General features: G+C 39.4%; 1 protein-coding gene and 2 long non-coding RNA genes across 6 annotated transcripts; 1 reads left to right on the top strand and 2 right to left on the bottom strand.

Annotated features, from left to right (window-relative positions):
- Window positions 1–513: 513 nt before the first annotated feature.
- LOC111261649 (uncharacterized) lies at window positions 514–13617 on the bottom strand. 4 transcript variants are annotated; one of them, XM_022835276.2, is made up of 6 exons: window positions 13386–13617; window positions 9418–9577; window positions 8750–8947; window positions 8215–8430; window positions 1413–1556; window positions 514–964 (listed from the first exon to the last, which is right to left on the bottom strand). In XM_022835276.2, exons 2-6 carry the CDS (start codon window positions 9572–9574, stop codon window positions 762–764), a joined length of 918 nt encoding a protein of 305 aa, XP_022691011.1. In that variant the 5' UTR covers window positions 9575–9577; window positions 13386–13617; the 3' UTR covers window positions 514–761. The 4 variants fall into 4 exon arrangements, with proteins under 4 accessions (XP_022691011.1, XP_022691008.1, XP_022691010.1 ...); XM_022835273.2 differs by lacking the exon at window positions 13386–13617 and adding an exon at window positions 13210–13351; XM_022835275.2 differs by lacking the exon at window positions 13386–13617 and adding an exon at window positions 12465–12768.
- An 8356-nt stretch (window positions 13618–21973) lies between these two features.
- On the bottom strand, window positions 21974–22890 carry LOC147753300 (uncharacterized). Its single transcript, XR_015311618.1, has 2 exons — window positions 22803–22890; window positions 21974–22668 (listed from the first exon to the last, which is right to left on the bottom strand). It is a non-coding gene; the product is annotated as an uncharacterized LOC147753300 (long non-coding RNA).
- Window positions 22665–25182, top strand: LOC111261650 (uncharacterized). The gene is made up of 2 exons (XR_002681131.2): window positions 22665–23266; window positions 23945–25182. It is a non-coding gene; the product is annotated as an uncharacterized LOC111261650 (long non-coding RNA).
- The last annotated feature ends 651 nt before the right edge of the window (window positions 25183–25833 follow it).

Below are 25833 nucleotides of genomic sequence, written 5' to 3'. Positions count from 1 at the left end.
CTATGCGTACTACATCGATACTGCCCTCTTTCCTATCTTTCCCCTATTTATTAGCGAATTTTTCAATGTTGTTGATTTGTAATGATAACAGGGAAATTATTGACATCAAAAAACGGTAAAAATGTTTTACTCTACATGATAAACATAACACACACGAAATCAATACACCATACCGATTGGAAACAGAGCAGCTATTGTTTCCTGCGTATGCGAACACATTGCGAACATTTCGGTGTTGCTGGAGAACACGAACTTCTTAGTAACTTACTAATTCGTCACATCTATTTACATGGTACAATCATTGTGCCTTATGGTACGTGATAAACAGTTTAGCAAATCTGAAAGGTGTTACTAACCACAACTAGAAAACTTTACTAGTCAGCTGTGAACCTATATTCTGATAAAGAACAGATCATTTTTATAATTATATTCAAAATAGTGCTAACCGAAAGCACAAACAATGATCTCATCATATATAAATCATTATACTTCTAAATTCAATACACGTATAAATACATTATGCTCACGCATTTATTGAATTACCAGTCAGAAAAAAATTACGATGAATTAATTTCATGTGGTCCATCGTTAATTAAATGATTAGCGAGTCGTTTTGGTGAAGTTACTTTAGTTGAATTTATTTTAGTGTGGCAGCGGTCATTACGTAACAATATGCATTCCGTTGACAGGAACCGGCATATTTATGGTGTACCTCATGACAATACAGGATCTGCCGGTGCCGCTAGATGAAACGAGGGGTTTCAGCCAGCAAAGCTCACAGCAAGCCGACCTTTCGTGCCCAGATCGGTGACGGCAAACGTATTACCTCCGTTCGGTTCGTTCAGTCCCTCTGGCACGTTGTGTTTACCCGCAGATGTTACGAACAGCGTGCTCAGATCGGCGCCCCCGAAGCAAACTGACGTCGTATTAAGGGATGGTATATTTACTTGGTTGAGCAACTTGCCTAAACGTGAATGCAAACGATAACAAACAATTCGCAACGAAACAACCATGATGCTACGTATGTGATCACAGTTTAAAAGAACCACTCGGCTCGGTGAAAGTACGCACACATAGAAACAACGTTAATGTAAAATAAAATATTTCAGTTTCAGTCAAAGTTCAGTACAGTTTCAGTCAAATGATAATTAATAAACTTTGGTGGCTGAATTCATATTTCTAGAAAACTAGCACACAATGAACTTGTATCAAATCCTCGATAATATTAAAGCGGCATATATAGGATTTCCTCGTCTGTTGCTTGAGACTCTAGCCTGCAAAGAAAAGCTAGTATACATAAGAAGCGAGGTAGAATTAAAATAGATCATATATTCGTTATGATTGTAATAAGTTTGAAGGTATTGAGAAATGATAAAGTACGTAAACACTTCTAAAAATAAATTGATACGTACCATCCCTCGAATCAATGTTAAGTATTTTATTACCACCGAAGAGAGCTACCCAGAGATTATCCTGGACGTCGATCGTCATTCCATCCGGTACCCCCATTCCATTCCATGCCTCAGTCTTGAAATCCACCAAAACGCAAGGATTGGCTGAAATCACCTCAAGCAATAAATAAATAATATATATATATATATATATATATATATATATTTATTAGAATGCAAACCGAAATACATTTATCGTAGTGAAACTATTTTCACTTACGGGAGCCACCCTATTTGATGCTGATACCGTCGCTTCTTACAGTACGACTGTCCTCTACATAGTCACGTATCTCGATTTCTTGTCGCAAAGTGACCCCTGAAATGCTGCATCTACCACGCCCAAATATTCACTACCTATTTATAGGCCTGTTTCATTTTAGCTTTCTTTATCGTGTCTATACGACCCAATGATCACCGCTGGATGGTTTTGCCACTAGTTCATGCAACAAGTCACATATGCAATAGCCCTTCTAGTTTGAGCGGCAAAAAAAATTCAACGCGGTCACCGCTCTTCATGAGGGCTCGCAGTCTGTCCGTCCTAATTGGACTTCTGTATATATATCCTTATCAACGGTCTGTGATATAGCTGGCGCTCATGAGTTTCCCGAACAACAGCTTCCCGCAACCGGCAAGGTGCTCTGCATAAGATTAACTGAATTTTAGTTGGTATTCAATCCAATCCACCTTGTGCCTGTCTGATGCAAAATCAATCAGATGTTATAGCGTATTTGAAAGCATCAAAACATATCAATAGCTATTTGTTACTCGAAATACACAGTAACAAAAAGACGCTTGAATTGGTAATAGTTTTTCTGCCATGAGATCTTGCAATGGAGGTCGTAAGCAAGTTAGCCGACAAAAAGGACGCTGGACCTTTCCTTATAAAAGAACACTAATATAGGACGCTCTTGGCTATCTTGGTAAAGCTTTATTAAGCCTCTCAAATCTATAAAAAATTAGCTCCGATTCGGCTTCTCCACCTTTCAAATCAGAATTCTATGAACAGCTTTAAAGTTTCATATTGTGAAACAAATAAATTCGTTAAAGAATAAGTAATAGAGGTGTAAAATAAAGCCAAGGCTTTCAACTATGTTTCACGATGACCTTATCAAAAATACTTTTTTCGCCGTACGAAAACACCTTTGTCAAAATAAAAAAAAGTATTTGCTTTGCAGCTGATAAAAAAGCTTCACTAATAATATTATTGATAAATATTATCGACTGTTTTAAGGGTTTAAGACTGGCTTGTGTTTCAGTCAGTATAGTCAGACTCCCAATCAAATAATGTTCTCCTTGAATATAATTTTTGCTCTACATAGCTCTAATTGTATATCGAACTATTAATAAAAAAATTCAAAGTTTCCTATTGTGAAGTTAGTAACATGCAAGCTCAAAAACATTAAAGGTATGTCAATGTTATATAGAAACGTGGCTTATTAGGCGACCAAACCTCCGCAGGGCAGGCTCTTCTAAAACTTGTATAATTTTTGGGGGATACTCGCAATGGGCCACGAACATCGAACCAATCATCATCTGCAGACGGGTGAGTCCTCGAAATCGATAAGTTAAAATAGTTTCTTGCCGTGTGTGATGATAGCCAACGAAACCGCTCTTCAAGCGGTCTGTCCTTCGCGCTCGAATACAATGCTCACATCTACTTACTCATGCTAAAGAAGCAGATTCCGTGACGCAGGACATTCGAAGTAAGAGAGCAGCAAGTCGAGGTGCGACACCCCCTGAATCAACCATAAGCCTGGGAACGAAAGGCAAACGAAGCAGACCAGACCTCACCAGCCAAGCTGCTAAAGGAGAACTAGAAGATGGGGTAATGCAACTTTTTCAAGTAGTGTTGAGGCGGCTTCTTGCTGAAAAAGAGCTTATGGCCGTCCGTTATTGGACGAATTCACTAGAGAACGACACATATAACTGACATCGCTGACTATAACGTGGGATGTGTGGCATAGATGATACGGCTACATGACCGTCCCTTGCCTGCGTTCTGCCTCCTTCTCTAGCTAAAACAGCCAAATACGGGTCGCATTGCATTGGCGTACTCATAGAACGTGACCTTAGGAAGGCAGGCCAGAGGAAGAACGGCCAGCGAAGTAGGGGAAACTAACCGGCCCGAATACCGTCGGCTGCACAGAATGACAGGCCGAAGCAGCCTGCTAGGATAGGCAACAACAGCAATGCAGCAGCCGAAATAGGAGCCATCGCAGGCCATGGGTTAACAGCTACGAGAATGTAGACGAGGCTGAAAATGAGTGAAGAACAAAAAAACCCGTTTGACCAACCCTACACTTCCACAAAGAAATGCTGTTACGTAAGAATAAAAGGAGAGTGCGAACGGCTAGAATGAAGACGCATGGACGCAGAGAAATAAGCAGGCCATAACGGGTTTTGAGAAATGTGGCCTTGATTATAAAAGATGAACTATGAAAATAGGAGATGATCCCAAAGTATATATGATGTAATGCGTTGTATTGAGCGCGCTCACTAAAAATAAATTTTCGTTGGGTTAATTATCTCGGTACAGAGATTGTGTTACGAGGGGTTGCTTGGACGACTCAGCTCCATAAAAAGGCTCAGCAACTAAGTTAGGGGACTTTAGGGTAACGCTTTGGAAAAGATACGTGTTTTATTACAAGAAGAACACATAGAGACATACAAGGCGTGCAGTTCAAAACTCGCAAAGATTTCTTTTGGGTGCTGACCATAGCGGAGCATTTCGCATCATAGCATGTGAAATGATCAAGAAATAGACAACAGCCAGTTCGACGACATTTTTAGATATGCTTAAGAAAATAGTTGGGAAATATTCAACATGAATATACAGCGTTATAACCAAATCCTCTACCAATTAACATTCTTACACAGTTCACAATTAACGAATGTCACCAATAATGCCAAATTTCACTATCTAAATAAGATAGGGTTTCACAGGCATATACCCTTAATAGGGACAGAAGATGCGATCTCACATTTCCAATGTTTCGTCGCATCTCTGGGGTCTCAATGTGTTTACACAGGAAACATTATCCTCCCAGCAATTTGTGTCAGTTTGTTGGCTGTTGAGAATACATCTACAGGGATCTTTCCGAAAATTTGATAATATCTCGATGAGCAAGAAGGCTAATCGTATTCACGGTGGATGAATGTGGTTAGGTTAATAAAACAACTGATACGGCGACCCTACCACGCCTAGCAATGCTTTATTCGGACTTGGCTGACTGAAAGAAAACAAAGAAGACATGACGAAAAGCAATAGACTGACTGACCACCCAAGTACACAACCTGCATTAACTGAATAGGAAATAACAAGCGACTGCGCCAAACCTTCTTGATGTCATATGCCCTTTAAATATAGCATTAAATACGTGAAGGCTTGCAGGAACGTGAATTACCTAACAGTTCAACAAGGTTATGTAGAGGATTTAGCAGTCAAATTAGGTATTGTCACCCATGTGTTCCGTAGTATCAACCACATCGGTATCACAGGTATGTCTGTTGGAAACTAAACTAGCTTGTGCTAAATTAGATTTTCGCATTTCGTTCTAATTCACAGCGAATGTAATTTCTTTTAGACGTTGTAAGCCTGCTAAAAAAACTTGTGCATTATGCAAAATGGGCTTTGGTTAAGCTATTATGTTGTTTAGACGTATCTGCAGTTTTCGTCTTATGGAGTAATATGGAGTGAACTCCTGTGGGTAACTTATTTTGTATAGAAACTGCTGTAATATATACGATATGTGCTATGCAGGCGTATATCAATATCTTCCATATCGATACTGAAACATTCGTAGCCACTTTAATGAAATGAGAAGCCAACAAAATTCGAACAATGGTCTCGACGTTTTTCCACTGTTGATATCATTTGCCCTTATAGTTTCCTGATGTTTCGTTCAATAGGCAGCTTCCGTGTTATAAGCAAAAACATACGTAACCACATTGTAATCAGGCGCTTTGGGCAAACATTGTAGAATACCTCTATGGGAGCTATTCTACAATGTTTGGAGCATTTCTTCGTATTCAGCTGGATGCTATCCGCTGCTTCTAAAATACAGGATTTGGCCTAATCCTAATGCAGCCCCTAACCTCAACAGCTAAAAGCAAAGCAACAAATTTCATAGGCTGGCCCATTTTTCTATTGCATACCATAGATAACGTCACTCTTAAATACACTTTAAATACTTTTTAGATAATCGTTACTATCTAGCTGCTCTTCCTGTATTATTCCGGTGGCGTATTTTTCGCTTAGATTTACTTACATAATGTTTTATACTATTCTCTTTTAGAACTATAGCTTCTAGCCATATTACAGTTGTTTACGCAAGAAACACATCGAGTTGGTGTTAACCAGCCAGTAACCGGAACGAATTGGACAGCGAACAGATTGAACCATACGTATCACTGCAGTTCCCCACTGGTTGTTTATTCTTTGATATAAGTCAAGAATATGATTTGCTAGGTTCGGATTTTGTTGTGTCTGTCGAACTCTAGGAAAAACTGCCAGAGTTCGTTCATATCTACTCGCCTTGTGCCGTTTTCCAACGACATCAACACTATCTTTTTAGATGCGAAACGAAGGCAGAGATTTCCACGATAGACTTGGTTGACGGACTATTGTTCTGCCGCTAAGGAACGCGTTGTTGACAATCTCCTTGCAACAGACACGTACACTTCCAGGTGATGTTAGTGATGGGCATCCCTGTGCAGGACAGTATAATGCTACGAATCTGATCTTCTCGGATACGGCGCGAGACCTTGAATTCTTTTCGTCTTGTTAGAGGAGGCGTAAACTAAGGTTTTTACTAACCGCTGTAGTCGAACAACATGCTTTAAAATACGACCACACAGAAGATGATCTTGATGCTATAATCTAAACGCGGAAAAGGGGTTGTAAGCTTTGCCTACTTCTGCGGCGACTGTTTTTTGTTGACCTCGCAACATTATGGACACTTTGCTTATGGTGAAGTACGTGTACGTATCGATACACCAAAATGTGATTGGTCATTTTTACGTATGCAAGCTTACTGCATGTTAATGCAATTGGATGAATAGAATTCGATTAGCTAAAGGAACTGATTTAAGAAACCGTCGGCCTAAGTTGCATAAGTAAGTAGTTTACATACAAAAAATGAATCCTAAAATAGTATGGGAAACTACAAACAAAACATAATAAGTGTTCTTCTGAATACGGATTATTCGTAAATTTCACTGTGAAATTGGATTAGTCATAATAATAGCATTCGTCAAGTTCGGGCTGGAAAGAATAGAACAGAGATCAAATAACAATGTCGGTGAGATCAAAAAAGTAATCTATAAGGATTAACAAAAATCCATTTTATCCAGATTATTTTACGATTATGCGCAATAGCGTCATTAAAACTAATTTGGGAAAAAGGAAGTAGGTATTTTTATAATCTTAAAAAATGTTTCGCGATAGCCTGCTTCCCTTCTTTCCGGAACGAAACATTTAACAATAACATACAGCCATAACTAATGCGGGTATCCAAATCGTATCAGCAACTTATACAGCACGGCTTCATAAATCTCGCCTCGTCACCGTTTCAGCGATACAACTGAACATCGCCTAAATTGAATTCTATTGAGATCTATGCTTTTTGTGGTGCCTGTAGAACAAAACAGAGGTCTTTTTTTGATCGAGGTGAGAGATTTGAGGAGAAGGTTAGAAGCCGCAACCGTTAGATGTCCAAGTCTTGTATACTTTATACTTGAAATAACAAGCCTCGTTTTGGGTCTGTCCTCTTTTCTACCCATTTCGCTTGGCTAAAATATGTGGCCGCGTTGTAATGGAGCGCGGAGTGTCGAACCTTTACGGCCATCGCACCTTGCGAGCCACTCCATCTTCCAGTAGTCAGTAAAAAAAACTATGTACCCCAGTGGAAAATAGACTAAGTCGTTTTATTCTAAATTCTGCCGAGGATGCAAATGATGATGGTGGAACGAAGAAAAATAAGTGGTCGGCAAAGTTGCGCGAAATACGTCATATGAATGTATACAGGTGAACATATAATTTTCTTCTCTCCTCCATAGCGAATGCATAGCAACTGAGCCCCTTGCAAGGAACACTTCGTCACTCAATTAGGTTACATGTCATCTATGTGACATATGCCAGACTACTGCAGAAATGCAGTATATTTCTAATTTATACGGATGTGATTCACACTAGCCTGCACACTATCGTATATACGTGTAGTAAAGGGCTGACCAAATAGAAAACGATGCATATACTGTATATTCATGCTGTATAAAATGTTTGGTTTGGCTTTTCTTAGTATTCCGTTTACTCACGAGCAAGTTGGGCAAATTTTGCTATTAGCCACACATAAAAAATGCCTCATTATCTACTCCAGAACAACGTTAACGAGTATAGATATAAAGGGAAAACGCTTGTTTTTTTTTTACAATAATATGATACTTAGTGTTTTGATCTGGCAAATAATAATAGGCACCACTCTGCAAATTTTCTGATATTCTAGTACAATGCATATAAACTGTACTTTCTTGACAATACATATATATGTATATAGGGAGAGCGAGAGAATTCGTTGAGTGCTGTCAAATGATCATTCTCTAGCAAGGATCGTGGGACCGAAATGGGGCCTATTTTTCAGTAATGTCAAGTATTGAAACGCATATAAATACCTCGATTACGTTATCGACAACCTTACTTTCTCCCGGCAAATGTGGATTATTTGTCATTAGTTTGATTGTAGTTGACGTTAAAAAGGGAACTCACATATTTCTCCCTCGTCGCTGTAGTCGTAAGCGGTTAGAGTTTTGTTCGGGATTGAGTCGATATAGAAAAAGGTTTTGTTGTCGCGGGTCCAGGCAAGCCCATTGGACAGGGACACATCCTGAAGCAACACTTTGAGACCTCCATTTCCAGAATAGCTAAATAATTTACCAATGTTTTCTGGGTAAACTTCTTCGGGAGTTTCGTACATCATCGTGCCTAAATACACACAGATCATACAAAAGTAACAGAAGAAGTTGACAATTTCATCATCTGGTTATGGCTCCTTTGCAGAATTAATTCGAAACACATTTAATGGACGAAATACATTTATTTTGCCAAATGTTGCTAAAACTTGCTATAGCAATGGCTAGATACCATAGATTTCGCATACAATAATGCTTGTTGTAATCCGAACTGCAAACAAAAGTACAGCGAACATATTTTATTTTTAACATCTAAGCTGAGATGGGAACTATTGAAATTATAACTGATACATTTCGTGTATATATATATCTCAGTGTGTGTAAATACTAACCAAATAGAATGCGTCCATAGGGATCGCATTTGGCATCGTTGATTCTGGTACGAACGTTTTTTTCGTGATTTGTCACATCAACGAGTGTCTCAAGGACTTCTCTTTTTACCGAGTCGTATTTAACCAGGCGATTTGCGACTGCCACCACCATAATATTGGAATCCGAGGCGTAAGGAATCACGGCTCCCACCTTGTCATCTAAGTTCAGTTCGAATTGAAATCATTTGATTTGTGATACGCCGTAAGATTGTACAGTCATTTAACAGTCAAATTTACAGTCATTTACAGTCAAAAAAGTAGTTTCCACCATTGCTTTCCTTAATCGAGTTAATGGAACAGCGAATATTTTTTTTTATCATAAATACTCGAAAAACATTCTGAGCATAGGTCTTTGATAACCTCTAAGCTAATGTTTGTAAAACTAATGTAACATACATACGAAGCGGACATTCATTTGGCTCCAAATATTTTTCTTTATATTGGCGAGAAAAAGGTTCGTACAAAAACAGCTCGATAAAGTTTTTTTTTTTTAATGGTAACCGCATTCAACCTAAATCGAGAGGACGTACCGAGTCAATTACGTAGGCTAATAGACTTGGGGGCAAAATTTCCTCCTTGTTATTTACCTTTCTGGCCATTGAAAAGCTCTCAAATGCATTCCCACTAACCGAATTTGTGCCTGGCAGTAATATCACCGTTTACCGGATCAATAAACATGACCGCAAACTGATCAATGTCAACTATGAGCAAGCGGCCGTTTACAGCATCCCAGTGAGGTCCTTCGCCTAAGTCTTGCACGTCGGAATTTAATACTCGCACCGACATTGTCTGAAAATCAATTAATTAATTAACGACTGCCTTAATTAGTTTGCTGGACACAATTTATAGCTGTGACTATAACACACATTACAGATGAATAGTGCACAGTGGATTAAACAGATGTTCTTACGGGATACCATCGTATTTTTTGCGATTTTACAATATAATAATAACAATTCGAATCCTCACAACGATATTTTTCAACATTCCACATAAGGTTCCACACAACGCACCGCGGGAGTGACGATGATATCCTCTCTTATAGTGAACTAATAATTCCAGTACGGCAAAGTAGCAAGGTCCATATTGAATTAATTGAATACAATATCCGAATTCTTAAAGCTGTTTTTAAAATCCAAATTTCAGTTTCTCGTCATTACAATCGACAAAGTTCTTGCTACCCTGCTAAATAGACTGGAAATGTAATGAACCCAAGAGATTCTCTTTAAGTTGTATTGATGCTAACATACCGTGTTTTCGAATGAATAAATATTCAGTTTCGGGTTTAATCGGATCTCATTTTCCTTACCAGCATATTAACAATAGCTATCATACTGCCCATATTCGGTTAAACAATACGAACCACTATAAAAAAATTAACCAAACAATGTTTCCGTTGGTCGTTGAACCTAACAGTCTATGTAACCATCACTGTCGAGTTCAGATTGTTTCCTGTCGGAACTATGGGCCCTCAATCTGATCTCCCGCTACCGCTTCTCATACCGATTAGACACACTGAATGGGCGTCGGACAGCTCCAGGGCGTCAAGCTTCCTGCCTGCGAAATCCTCGCTGTTCTTCCCGAACTTCAATTGAATGCATCCATTTGTTTTTGCGGTAAGAGAAAAAGCTGCCAGAGCGAATCTTGCCTGAGCGAGACTGTTCTGACTCAGCTAACCTAATCAGTATTTTTCTCTGATTTGAGTGACTAGTTGCTTTTAGGGCTAGGAACTTTTGGATAGCGGCGCGAATATTAACTGGCGGTCTGAGAACGTCGTTCTCGTCTCCCAGGAACCGCCCTTGACATGTTCTGCTATTTTCCAGGGCGAAAATATCTTTTCAACCCAGCGTGGAGTGCAAAGAGAAATTGAAATCAGAACAGCTTAGGAGCAGTATTAATTATCCCGATTTCTCAAACTACTGTAAGTCTCCAATAAGCCGATTATAGACACAACTCAAATAGAAATTTAGGGGAATCAGAAAATGGCTGGGCGAAACAGCACGGTGCTGGTGCTCACAATTAAAAATTTTTCAGACTGACGGATTCCCAAACCATCTTTTCAATCTGTTACACGTAGTTCTACAACTAAAAACATTACTCAGCATCAAAGATCGAAATCGTCGATAATATGGTAAAACAGGTAACTTAGTATGGTTGAACATGAGTCCATGGTAATGAAGCCTTGTAAATTTACGTGAAGTATTTGATACGTCCTCTATAAAGGCGGTTCAGAAGAAATCACCAGAAATTTTATGAGCTTTGGCCAAACACATAATGAAGTGGTCGTTCTGCAAAAAATCCGCTGGTGAAATGATTCATCATGCAGATCCGTATATCCATAACGCGTTCCAAATTTCCAGTAAATTTGCAGCTTATTCTTGTTCATAAGTCTAACGTGGTTTATTTAATCATCACATGCTAGCACTATCTACTAAGCAGCAGAGGCAATAGACCCGAACGGTTTACTACAGACGTGTTACATCATGCACCTATTTGACTCGAGCAATGCAGGCGCAGCTGTAAAAAGACTAGTTCCTATTGATATTAACACCATGTTTATTTTACTATGCATGATAGCACATGTTATTATAGAATGTCTACAAATTACGTGTATATAAAATGTTCGGTGTCGACCTATGGTTAATTCCAGACAATCAGCAGATGGTTCTATAGTCGAACAGCAACTACTGGACGACAAATTAAACAAAACAGCATTATATTATATGCAAATTGCCCACGGCAGTCTCATGGGAAGAACAGGTTTCTTTGTAATGTAAGTTACTTAATGTTCTATTGACTATAAAGTTAGTTCAATATATAGACTTTTCCAGTTATTGGTTATGTTCATCCTGTGGAGAAATCGTCCAAATACAATCTTACCATACAATGTACAAGCTAGATGTATATCTGCCGTACCGGAAACGATGACAGTGTTCAAGTGGATCAAGCAAGGTCAAATCTCCAAACATCTTAACCAAATAGTTGTTCTACTTGATTTTCCACATCTTTGTGATGGTCTAATAAATTGTTGATATCTTCAAATATAATCATATTAACGAAAGGCGGCACTCCCTATTGCGTCTTACACATCTGGTACCGCCATCTTTTGTCTCTACAAAAGTCCACAGCGTGCGGTTGAGTATATCAAACCTTCCGGAACCGCTGATTGGTGTAGCGGTCAAATATAGGCATAGGTCATAAAATTCACTCATTTTTTTTACTGTATTAGTCTCGCAGACAAGTTTCTCATTCTGATAGTCCGTTTAGTTCTATAGCATGTCGACCTAACTAGCTGCTTACTTGCAATATTCCATCTCCGAACACAATTTCACAGCAATCCATTACCGCTTTTTTATTCACTCTACTTGTAATAATTATTCATTACTTACTCCTTGAATAAGCCACGTCTCCTATATCGATCTATATGGAAACGCCGATAAACAACTTATAGCAACTCACAAACACGTTTTAACGCACAGGCCACAGCATATAACACATATACGCTATGGGGATACGACAAATTCTCATTTCACAATAGCTGTCCTAGCATTAGCGCTATTAATACTGGCGCTAATAAAAGGTACAGTTTAACGTCAGAGATCGACGCTTATTGCTCTCTAGGCCCTAACGAATAAGTTGTTATAACGGCAACAACAATATACTAGGAAACTCTTACATAGCGAAATAGCGCCAGTGCGGGCGCTGCTGGCGGAACATGAAATACGCCAATGCACTTTCTGCTGCCAGTCAACGAGCCAGTCAAGCAATCGACCGCGATAGTATCGCAAACAATAGGGTCACTGGAGAGCGATTCATGCTATTTGCTTACGCGTAGCTACAACAGTACCAAGAGAGTGACCGTAGAGTCGGTATCAAGATCAGATGCTATAACGGCTATAGCGAGCATCCAAAACATTCATAGCGCATGCTACGGCAACGTCTTCCCCATCATTTAAATCATGATCAACGATCCGCCAGCCGTCCACTAACAATCAACACTGGTCAAGAGCCGTGTCACGGCCAGTTAATGTTTGTGGAACAGAAAACTGTTGTCGACCGAATCCACCGAGGAAAGTCTGCACCGACTGAGCTCTCGTACGTGCCCTCTTGTTCAACTAGCAACAAGCGGTGGCATCCTGAGTAATCAGGCAACACCGATAAAGAACTAACTAGCTGTCGGCGGAAAGATCTGCGGTTGTCCAGATCTGACAACAGCAATGAATCTATTCACGAAACGGGGTATACCCGTTGGATGAGCGGTTAAGAAATCAATTGGCCAAAGCTGGGACTTGTAACCTTATATGGACCCATAGCTAAACACACTAATATCATCAACCGTATGAATAGCTATAACGGCTATAGCTGGTAGTGGGAAAGCTATAGGAACATATTTGTCAAGTAAAACTATCTTTGACACCAACCATACACTGTTTGTCGCTCTTGTTAACGGTTAGCAACGGCTGTTTCGGCCCTGCACTACGGTGCCTTTTTTGCTAATGTTATGCTAAGATATAATATGACACCATTACTGGTACGACCGCTTTGAAGTACGACTGTTCTTGTCAATGATATGCTACACTCTCTATAGTACACTAACTGGCCTTGTTGTTTCTGATGTTTTCGTTGGCGCTTGCGTATCCGCTGCTCCAACAGCTGTTTTGCTGCTGCTGCAGCCAGCGTCGATGAAGTCGACCGAAGATGTTTGTCCAAAGCAGCCGATCTATCCGCTGGTTAGTCTTCACCACTTATATATTCTCTTGTAAGACTTAGGCGATTATCGCGCTGACAAACTTTCGGCTTCTAGCTGCCTTGTATTCGGCGGATGCCCAACTAACTGGCGTCTACGTGCAATCCATTCGGAGTACTACTTGTCACTCCTTTATCGGCAGCGGCGGCGGCGGCGGCGGCGGCGGCTTACTCCGCGCGTACATTGCTGATACCTCAATGCCCGAGATGCTGCTGTTGCCGTTGTGCACTGTGACTGCGGCCGCTTTTGCTGCTGTTAATATTAAATAAATAAATAAATAGCGGACGACTCCATGCCGCGCGCAGCCAACAACAGTCCGTGGTCAATCATCCCTTCACCATCCTAATAGACGAGTTGCCAACGCCATGCGGTATACAGCTAATCGTAGCTCAACGAACCAATGTTGTATAGTCCGAAGTCGTAATGGTGTCTGCGGTAGTGGAACTGCCCGAGACCGAACGTCAAGCTCCCATTGAAAGAAGGGAAGAAGGCTCCGACACTTTCGTGTGCGAATGAATCGCGCTGGCACAACGTAGTTGCGGCTGCAGCTTCAGCGGCCACCGCTGCTCCGAAGACTCACGGGATAGTGCGGCGCGATGCGGTGCGCTTCCGTGCATAGACCGAGTAGCAGCGTAGTAGATGCACTACTGCGTCTGTCGTTTCGTCGCCTAGCGATTGCGTCGTTTGCAATGCACTTACGGTGCGCGTGTCATACTCACTATGTACTAAACTGTATATGTACACTCGGGCCGTGTATTATATCTTATTGGCGAAACTTCAAGCAACAATCCCTAGTGTATAACACGTCGTTCATATAAACGCCTGCGTTGTGTGCACGCTCTATACCTATTATCAGGGATAACAGTCATGCGACGACAGCTGTTGTTTTTGAGCGACGTCTGTTGCCAACACGACAAGCGGCTAGAAAGAGTGGCAGCGACGAAACACCACTAAATGATACCTGTAGCAAAATGAAAGGTGCGAAGGAGACAACCAGGAAAATCAAGAGGATTTCGATGCCTGCTCATAATGATGCTGGAACTGCTACTCCTATCTAAGAAAGTACCCCTAAATGTTTTCTTTTTCACTCCGACAATATTGCTTAGAGCAGCTGTCATTGTAGCAGATGTAAAAATGTTGTTGCACAAGAGTTGCAGGGTCTCATAGCGTAGACCTCGAACGTCGACAATATTAAACTCAGCTACATATAAATGTAATATAATAGAGCATGAGCAGAAGCAACAAACAGCTTGACAGTATTAACAAGAAGCAGTTTATCTTCGACATAATATAGGTTCGTCAAGAATGAACACACCACACTGCTTTACGCCGTAATCTTAATAATTATAACTTAACGATGTCCTTTTTCACTCAGCGTAGAAATCCCTTAAATTGTGGTTCCCTTAAATTACGGCGGCTAAATAACTAAAAAACTAAAGACAGTTTAACTATTCGTTCTTCACAGTAGCTTACGTTGCTGCCAATTTCTATACATCGTGTTGTCATATATAAAAACTAAATGTCTAAATGAAAACTTGAACTAAAAATTAAACTTGAGTATGTACAATTCATGCGTACATCACATTTGATTGGTAACTGATTTGACGTGCTTCTGTCCTTGATCAGAGAGGCTGCATGTTTCAGCTTATATAACCAAATTTTCGGTAACTACAATGAAGGCCAGCATAATAGAGATGCAAAAATTTGACGTTTAATGCTTGCTCTAAAATATACGATCGAATTTAGGTCAGTTTAAATATGTCTTCTAAAAGTTGACGTGTTTGAACTTACGAGCATGTATGTCCTTACAATAACATAGCTTGTTTATCAATAGATCACCCTTGAAAAAGCTTACGATTTTTCATGCATACAAGGCTGAGTTGTACCTAATCACCTTGCTTTATGTTTAGCTAGAAGAATTGCCCTCCTGTAAATACTACGAGGAAAAGGTGCAAGTTAGAAAGCTTTCGAAGGCAGATGTAAGGTTCGAATAGGATCAAGAAACTAAATGTACTTTGTAGAAATAAAGATGTAAGTCTTCCTTCAGGATGAGTCCTAGAGTGCCCTTTGATCGACCCAGCTGCTTGCGACATCGCGTTGAGATCATTTGATCGACATTCACATTTCTCTATACTGCAGCGATGTAGTGGCTCGTTCGTACGCTCCCAGGCGCCATTTTACCCTTGAACGAACCAGTCTCTTCAAATATTTTGATGAATCGCCTGACTGTTGCCTGCTTCAACGAGACATTTGCTCCGTATTTAGTGAGACACTTGCGGAGTATCGCAATAATTGATTTCCCTTTTCGATAGTAAATCTTTAAACTGGAGGAGCTCATTATCACGGACCACTTTGATGTGCTTAGCCGTCTGCTAGCCTTTGTTTGTTGATAAACACAGAGGAAAGGCGCATAAAGGAATACACTCACTTACCCTCTCCCTGATACTGTTTTCATGCCACGGACGCGTCGTTCTGTTTACGTCTTTCTGTCCTATGATTTATTTGACAAGTCGCTTGCTTAAGTTTTTAAAGTGAGTTGGCTTGTCACTATTTGCTTCGAATATTAAAAATGACAAAATGTAAGATAAAACATTTTACTGCTAAATTCTACTAGTTTTTAAAGTGCCTTCGATGATTCTCAAAGTCAAAGTTATGACGAAACCAGAAAATCAGTCTTAATAATATACCATATCCTAAATGAGTGAAATATGTGAGATGGGTCGTGTCGCTAAGTAACGAAATCAACAACGACGAATGTTCAAAATAATTAACGGGCTTTACAGCACACAATTTAGATAGGAATTAGAGAAATTAGGAAAATAGCATAGCTTTTCCGTGGCATGAAAAACCTGCATGGCTTTTGGCCACTTTGAATATCTTCGATTTCACCTCACTCCTTATTAAACCTTCTTCATTTGTCCGCAAAGTTGCGCCGGTATGCATGCCAGCATGGCGGGATGTTTCGGTGCTCCGTAGCAAGATACAGTCTAGAGACACCTTTAGTGCCAGCACAACTTGACAATTTGTTACATAACTGCTTACCTTAATAATTGCGCTACTCAAATAATGTATTTTATAAGTTCTTGATAAACTTTTTGATAAAGTTGCTTAGGTTTAATATACATATCAATTTAAATACGTGTAGGGTAAATTTGTCTGCAGACTACTTCATAATCAGCGGCGAGTCACTAACCATCGATTAGAAAGAAGTTAAGATGCCTAAATGTAAGTGTTGCAACTTACTTTATGACGAGCAGAGAATGTCCTATAAAGTAAAACCTTTAGCTGGAGCTTTGAATATATGCTTTGTATATATTTATAAGTAGTACATGCGAAATGAACATGGATTGATTTTTTCCTTGCCTTTCTGAAAAAAAAAACATTTTACGTTCTTTAGAAAGTTGACAAAAAACTGCTTCCATGCAACGACCATGTAATTTAATCGATGTTTCGTTTATTATAGAATAAAAAACTTTACTAACGGAACAACAATATGAACAAAGATTATTTAGGCTTATTGAGCGCCACAAGGCCGACGGTTTTAGACTTCGCTACTATTCAATCAGCCTATGTGGAAATCTATGACATGAAATATACCTACCTAGAGGTATGTCTAGCTACACAAATTCGTAACCGGGAAATTTTTGCACGGACAGAACTACTTCTTTCAAAACCAACTGGTTCTTATGACTCAATCTAGGTACTGCCTGCCTTGCCGTTAGATAGACGGCACAGTTCGCGAATCATCAGGTGCGGCAATTGCGTACGCTTTTTAGAAGATGAGATTCATCTTTACGAACGACTTACCCATGGTTCTGCGTGGACCTCGCTGGGATTGAGAACGCTTCATATTATTGTTCTTTATTCTTTTTATGGCCGATCCCATAGTGTCCGGAAGCGCCTGACAACTTCGGGTTTGAAGTCTCCCTGGACACCACTGCAGAAACCGTGAGACGTGTGTTCATATGACTATTGTAGCCATATTAAAGCGAACGTGCTAAATCTATCCGATTCGCTAAATCTATCCGATAAGTTAAAAATAGGTAATATCGTGTTCTTACTACGATCTTTGGAAGTGACTAATTACCGGATAGTTTTTGTTTGGGAAATCAGTTAAATATGCAAGGTCATAAGGTTCCCTGTAGAGTGCTTTTCATTGTGGATAATGACAAAGCGAGTTCCGGTTGCCAGAGTTTATGATAAGTAAGGTTAAGAAAGAATTCCGTCCACGCAGAGCTCAGCATAACGCAGTTTTATAAGCACCGAATGGCTTCGTTTATGTCCACCGTGGACGCAATAGGCATGCGTTCCTGTATACTGGAATGGCTTCTTTCCTGTTTGTTAGTGAATAGACTGATTTTAGGACCACATCGATTCGATCTATAGAACTCGATGAGTTTGACTAGCTGTTTGCAAAATAGGCGCTAGCCGCCTACTAGAATCGCTACATTTTCTAGTTTGACGAGCTTGAAAAAGTTATTGTTAGACCCAGTTGGAGTGTTGAGCCTTGCATAACTTCGCTTTTAGGTAGATTCATTCAATTGTCAGGGTGTTGAGAACGAATCCTTCTAAGATCGCCTTTCTTAAGTAAAATTCGAATGATCTTTAGAGTAAATACACTGTTATACTATTTTCCTGAGATTGAGATTCTTCAAAATAAGAGTCCTCGAAGAAACAAACATTTTGAAAGCGCATTCATGTTGGGTGACGCCGAAATAGCTAGCAAATGCTAGAGACGCCTATGCTTGGCACATTACTACTATAAAGAAAAGGTGGCATGATATGAGTTGGTATATGTGACTAATGGCCCATGAGGATAGTGCAAGAAAAAACAGTATTTCAGTGGCTGAGACCTTCAGTCACGACAAGACTGATCCATGTAGTATGAATAAACCCCAGATATTTTTACTGAATAATAATGAATAGTCGATTAGCCCTTGAGTAATTCGTTTGGTATCTGTGTGAACACGAAGGCTTGATAATAGTATCGAGTAATGTCGTAACCTAAAGTCCGTTAGGCTAGAGAAGTTTTTTCAGAAGCTGTTCGATAAAGTTAACCTCATGAATAGAAATGATGCGGTAACCTATAGCTAACGAGATAAGGCTTGATCTTTATACCTGTAACAGCTAATCTGTTAATGGTGTCCTTAACGCAAAGAAACAAATGGTTGCTTTCCTTCATCTATAACTAGACCTTTTCAAACCTAAGTGCAAATTCTTGTTAGCTAGCTACTTAATTAGTAATAGCAGCTCGACATTTACCTGGTTTATCGCATTACAGCTAATTTTCGTATCTGTGACAACTTTAGTGGCATTGCTAGGAGACGCAGTTGTTATAAAATTGCCATTTGTCCCGACCAAATGTGTCCAACTATATATATATATATGGAAAAGATATATTTTGTGTATAATATTTGTTCTTCATCGATTTCAACATATAGATAATTTGATTAAATTAATAAAAAAATCTTGTCTCTGTCGATTGATACGACAAAAACAACTCGACGCAACAGGAGTGAATAAAGCAGAGTTCATTAATTGGAGGCCTATTCCACCTAGTAAACTAAATTGGCCAATTTCCATGCATTTGTTGGCAGGTAGCATGATTTGCCTTAGCACGCGGCTGTAGAACTGTTGCGTTCAACTTTTGGACCACAGATGTTGGCCGGAATAGTCAAATTGGTGTGTTTAGTTTCGGTCCATAGTTCTGGTTGTGCAGCTGTACACCTTCAGGCGGATCGGAAAGTTAGATGATTCGCAAAATCTGGGGTCACAATAAATATTCCACGTAGTTATATATTCCTTTGCGCGGTAGCTGTGTTGGTATGACACGACCTGTTAGTAAGAATGACCAAGATTTCGATGTGGGTGTGTCAGACTACAGAAAGGTGTTTGCAGGCTAGCCATAGCAAAATACTGGCGTAGCCTAGGTAGAGTTCAGAAATACAATAAATTTTTGTTGCACCTCATTTATGCATTCCAGATGTAGGTTTAAGTAAGGACCTATAGCATATGGGTCGTGACTATGAAAGCGTTACTGGTATTTTCATCTGTAGAGATATCGGGTAAGGAAAACAGTCACTTATTGAGAGGAACTGGGGTAACGCAAGCAGCTGGCCCTTTCAAAATCAGGTTTTACATTTCATGGTACTGCTAAGCATAAAAAGAGACTTAGATGCTGACACTGAGGTAAAATTTAATTGTTTTGAGCGAGCTCGGCAGGTTCCGATGGAAATCTCTTTTGAAAAAATTAAGTGTCAAAGCCTGATGCACAATTTTGACACTGCCAGGTAACAATTTTCAACATTTTCTAGTGAATGGAATCATTTCAAAGCAGGATTCATTATATTTGGCAAAAATAACTGATGACAGGACACCTTAAGCGATCTTTACCACATGAACTTGCGAAGTTGAAGAGTTTGTAAAAAAGCAATTCTATCCTTTACCTGAGATATTGCTACAACAGAAAATCAAATACACTTTGATATATACACTTTGATGAAATACACTTTGAAAATCAATTGATGATTAAACTATAGAACGAATAATTGCAAGCTAAGTAAATTATTTTAAAACAAGTTAATTTTATCAATATGACATTGATGAGATTTTGGTTTAGCCATGTATGTCTCACCACGAAACAGAACCAGCGGCCGTTTCTGCAATCGGAAATGTCGCTGTCCGATGCGTTATGGCAGAAGCTGGTAATCACTGGAAAATCTTTACTGGAAGTTGTTCAACTCGTTTACGAAGCAATCTAGACATGTCTAAGTTACTACGTATTATCTCGTTGGGCGAAATTTAGGTGACTTAAGTAAATTGTTTAGTTTTACGTAGATATTTTTACATACAGGTAGTGAAACGATTCTTCGATGTACCTAGGAGTCAGCGGTACATTTTCTAGATTTCTTCAAATATTAAAATGGAGCATCAAGATGCAGTATGCTACTAAAAACTCTATATTTAAGCTTGCGAATTTTCGAGTAAGTACGAACTAAAGGGACGTGATAGGTTATATGGCACGCTCATAAGATCTGATGTTAAATTAAGCAAGAACATGATTGCCAACCTATTTGTCAGGTGCTAGAAACTGCACGCGTAAACAGTAGTATGACACAAGATGCTGGTGACGCCCAAAAAACCACTACTCGGTCGGCAAGTCGATCAATATCAATATCGCTTCAAATCGTCAAAGCCTCAATCCAAAGAGAGAACAACCAGCTCACTACATATCAGCATTCTTATGCTATACAGCATATAATAAAAATGGAATTTTAAAAGTATTCATCTTGTTGCATTATAGATCGGCATAGAAGGCTAACATAAAACACGGTAAGTCGAGCTGGCCACGCAGCACAGCAAGCTATCCCCATCACCGAAGAAATCCTCCTACACTAGGACAATTAATCAACTATTGCTGGCTATCGTATAGTAAAAGGATTAAGCTGAACTCCGAGTCCACCTGGCAACAGATCATGATCCCCACAGCAAATAATATTTATACATTTCGATAATAAGCTAATTACGTCCCAACCTTTCTGAGTCTTCCTCTTGACATTGCTGTGCCTTGTAACTTACGCCATGATTTATCTGGGTCACGCCGACTTAACAACGAACGAATTTATTGTTTGATTTTATATTTTATATCTGACTAACTGAAAAACAAGACACAACTACTAAAGACAAACAATTTGTTTTTGTTTATGATAAAATAAAAATCCATCAAATCAAATGTAACTTTGTTAACAGAAAACTATAGTGTATAGATATAGAGCTTCAACACGGCAGTTCAGGTTACCCGCTGTAGCCAAATCGAGTCATTGTACGTGTAAAAAAAAAGTAATGTTATAGTTCTTGATTTAATACTAATGAGTTAACTTTTCGTTAAGTCTTTCAGCTATTTCGTAAGGCGCACCTTTAGCATATATCATATCGCTCTGTGTCGGCTACCCACCTTTGTGCTAACGCTTTAATTAAAGTAAGCAGAATCACTTGTATTTCTATCACATCTGCGTCAGAAAATAGTACCCAAGTGGTGTATTCAATATTATAGCATAGAACAAAACGATGTCAAAGACCAACTATTAGTAGCTTAATGGCTTAATTGCCTATTAAAGTAAAAAAACATAAAAGTAAAAAGCAAAGCACATCGAGAGGATAAATGCACTAGGGCGAGTAATTATCTTTTATACAGTGCACACGTGTATAGTGTATAAGTGAAGCAATAAAATTATACTTCACGTCTTAGATAAATGCTAAGTACGAAATGGATAGACGAACCTCTATAAATCCAAGCTAATTGGCAGATCATTCACCTTCACATACTAATTTCTATAATAGGATTTAATTTTTCAGTATGTTTAGTCCTATTCGTTATCGTCTCCTCTATGTTGTATTCGTTTCTGACCATAAAACTACTGAAAACAAGCTGCTCACTATTGTTGATTTTTCGAAAAATGTATGTTTAATTCGTAGAAATTCTCGCTAAGCATAAGTATGTAAGCGCTGTCAATGCGTTAGGGATCCTGATGTTAAACGATAGAAATCGACGAATGCTTTAAAAAAAATGGTGTTGACGCTCCATACGTCTAACTATGGCAGATACCAATCGAATGACTATACAGCATTAAATACTAAACAACTAGCAGGCCATTGTAGTTGAAATCGGCTCAGCAGAAACAAAGGTCAGCTATCCGCAGTTATAGACTAGGCGCCCTACTTCTAAAAATAAAAACGTAAAACGAAAACAGTTACTACAGCCAAGTCTCTAAATCAAACAGAAGGTGGCAGGATAAGACGTTTTACGTATATGCGTGGTACCTACTATGCATTTAAAATTCATCACCTATGAATTAGTGTTTCCTGGTTTTGATGACAGTAAAGCTTGGCCGGTCCCAAAAATTAAAGTTGAAGCCTAAATTTAAAGAAACTTTATAGCTAAAGATGAACTTGAAATTTTAAGCAGTACAGTGATTTTTGGCGCCGGAAAATGCAGTCTTTAGAATTATCTGCTCTCACGTTAACCAAGGGTAAATCAGAACAGGATACAACTGTATCTTATTTTTTACCCAATTTATTGATCATGCTTCTCACTCTCAAGGCATTGCCTGGGTTCCTTCTGGGGACGGAAGCACTGAAAACGTTATTGTAAATACTATATAATGATAATATATGTCAAGATAGTAATGTCTCCATATATATCGCAAGTGGCAAGAGCCTGCAAATATACGCCTGAGAATTTGGTAAGGATTGTCATTAGAAACTTACATGATAATTTGCCTTGGCCAGGGAGCAGTTTCCCACCTTCTTCTTTCCTTTAAAGGTTACTTCGACTAATTTCTAAGCTGGTTACGTATAGACCACCAACGTTATCTATGTCACTCCCGCCTTATCTCAAACACATGCCCTCAGTCATGGCATTTTTCATATTTGCTATACCCGTTATAACGGCTATTGTCTCCATTCTCTAAGTGCCTCTTAACCTGTCATAAAAATAAATGCCACGGTACAAAAGTCGAACCAGATGTGTGCACCCTCAGTGATCACAACTTCGTAGACAAGCACCCTTCTCAGGTCACTGGGCGCTTTATCAATGTCCCCTCACCTATACGCTGTGTAAATACGCGGAACCAGGTAGCAGTTTGCAACCACAAGAAATTTACTCCTATCCAAAAGAGTTCATAGAGGTCAAAGAAATGGCCTCGAGAACTGCTGTAAGGGTTCAGCTAACTGTAAGTGTTTCTGCGACAGCTTAAGTGCCTTCTAGAAGACTTTAGGCCTGTTGAGCTGCTAAACCTGCAGGCAATATTAACAGTAATAGTAGTATTAAGTAATTCGCAAAAATGCTGTCTTTGACTGAATAGCAGCCAGGGCAGATATTGAAAATATGGCTGCTTTTAAAATCGGCCTATGAAACTGGGATTCTTCATGTTTGTTGAACGTGGCCATTGTACGATAACTTACAAGTAACACAGGTAGATTGTAGATATTTTCAGTTTTATTAGAATTTCCAAGCCATCAATTCCGGTGATAACATAAAACAAGTTATATTCTAGTTTCTCAGTTATATTCCTAGTGCCTATTGTTTAATTTGTAACCACAAGCCTTTCCAATAGATCAGATTGCATATCACTGAACCCCTTTCCAGAAAAATTAAATATAACTGGAATATCACTTTTGGAAACTAAATTTGCAATAATCTTGAAAAAAATCCATATTCAATCCGTTTACGATTACTTTTACGAGGCAAAACAGTTCAACACTTGAGGCATCTATGAATATAAATTCTCTAGTAATATTAAGTGAAAATAATAGACGAAAAGAGCGAACTGTGAGAGCAAAATAGCCTATAACCTTTCATCCACACTTAACCTGAATCGACCTGCACGCCCTCTGTCGTTGATAATTAGAGCTGATTACAGGAACTGTCGCGTTCTACAGGCGTACGGCAAAGATGAGAGCGGGCAAGCGCTGGCGGAGAAGTAGAGGAAATGCTTGGGCTTTCGTCTCTCATGGTTCCTCGGTTTCATTTGTCACCCGCATTGCTCTTCCATATCTTATGTTACGTCTACGTCAAGCCACTAGCCGTCAAGCGGGTCTATTATGAGGATCCAAACGCGTAACGGGTCGCATGACTCTGCTTCCGTTGGCTACGAATGCCACCGCAGCAAAAGCAGCCTTTACGTAATACTTCTGCGGTTCGCTTAGCTGGATAGTGATAGTTAAAATCGCGGGAAACAGGTTACTGTGCAGGCGTGGGTCACGCGTGCCTTGCTGCCCGTTGTGGGTGTCGGCTTCAATCTCGGTCTTAAGTGTCTGCATACACCGCCCACGTGGTAGTGTCAGTTTTAGCTATAACTTAACTTTGATAGAGACTGAGTGTGGTTCGTTACATATCAGCTAAGCCCATTTGTGTTAACAATACATTGTACTGAATTTGGCGTAATGTAAACTGAAAAGCGGATCAGACTTGTCGTTAGCTACTGAAATTAAAGAACAACGCCAAGACCTGTTTTGAATGCGGCTTACTGTCAAAAGACAGGCAAGCGTGTGTGCGACAAATGAATGAGTAGACCTGCACGGAATACGATTATATAGAGGGCCCAGACACATGTATGATTAAATGTAGCCCCGTTTTCCTAAGTTAATTAGTATTTTCGGGTTACAGTTATTGTCTACGCGCCGACTGTGTTCGGATATCGAGTAACTTTGTAATGCGACCGATTTCGATATTGTGTGTGACATTACCGTTTGAGTTACCGTTTAATGGCAAATGATAAAAAATAAATTCACTATTAATTTGTGTGTGTACTTAACTATTGTTGACATAACAACGAAATAACCTTTAATTACGCTTCTGATTGTTTTACGGCTAAAATTACTGTGACTGCAAGCAAAGAAAGAAGCAAAACTGTATCTATTGGACTGTTAATCAGTACGCGTCATCAATATGTATTCATTCAATCATCGTACGTCAAATAACTGATGTTCGAAGAAGAGGCTCTTCTGAGAGCATAATCGAAGTGATCGTTTTTTTAGCGTGCATATCTGCTTTCTGCCAGTGACCGACCGACCAAAAAACATATTGGTAGCAATAATAATAATAATAAACTTTATTGACAAGTCTATAAGTACAAGAGCGTATCGATTTGCAGGTACTTCATTTTAGATAAACGACCTGACCATGTATGTCAAAGACAGAAAGTTATTGGGGATCCCGATCGGCCAATTACGGCCGCGTCCACCTCGTTCGCACGAGATAACTCGGATGTTAGGGAGAGGCTAGATTTCTCGAAAGCGTTGCAGCAACGTTCGTAATAAAGATACGAATTCTCATGGAAGCAGGAATTCCTTCGAAGGGCTAGCATTGAAAGAGCAGAAGAATACAAGTAATCAACAAAAGTCCACCCTGAGTCCGACAACTGCGTTGCTACCGCGTATTTTGATAGTAGTTGTATAAGGTAAACGTCCTTCGCGACGTTCCTGCTACCTGGCATCAGTAGTAGAATGCATAACGCGGTATAGCCGGATTAGGCTTAATTTCTTTTTCGCTATACATTGTAGCGTAATCGTAGCGCGTAGCATTGTAGCGTGTCGCCTAATGATCACTTGAAGTACGATTCAATAGCCAAAGAATCGTAGTAGAAGTGAAGAAAAGTCATGGTCATTATGAGCAATAATGGTTCCTCTATTAACTAACCTTCATGTTCCGTCTACATTTCTGCGTTATACGTTTAAACATTGATACCTAACAAATCACAGCGTTCGCATATATAGTAACAAACTGTACAACATATAT

Source organism: Varroa jacobsoni, unplaced genomic scaffold (genome assembly GCF_002532875.2).
Source record: "Varroa jacobsoni isolate VJ856 unplaced genomic scaffold, vjacob_1.0 scaffold_578, whole genome shotgun sequence".
In the NCBI taxonomy this organism is placed as follows: domain Eukaryota; kingdom Metazoa; phylum Arthropoda; class Arachnida; order Mesostigmata; family Varroidae; genus Varroa; species Varroa jacobsoni.
This window is presented reverse-complemented; position numbering and strand designations above follow the sequence as displayed.

Bases quoted from the DNA above. Each gene is read 5' to 3' on its own strand.
- LOC111261649 (XM_022835273.2), bottom strand. The intron at 8,948-9,417 runs GTTAGTGGGAAT...AACTGAACTTAG, and splicing joins TACTGCCAGGCACAAATTCG to ATGACAAGGTGGGAGCCGTG. The intron at 965-1,412 runs GTACGTATCAAT...ATTCACGTTTAG, and splicing joins TAACATTGATTCGAGGGATG to GCAAGTTGCTCAACCAAGTA.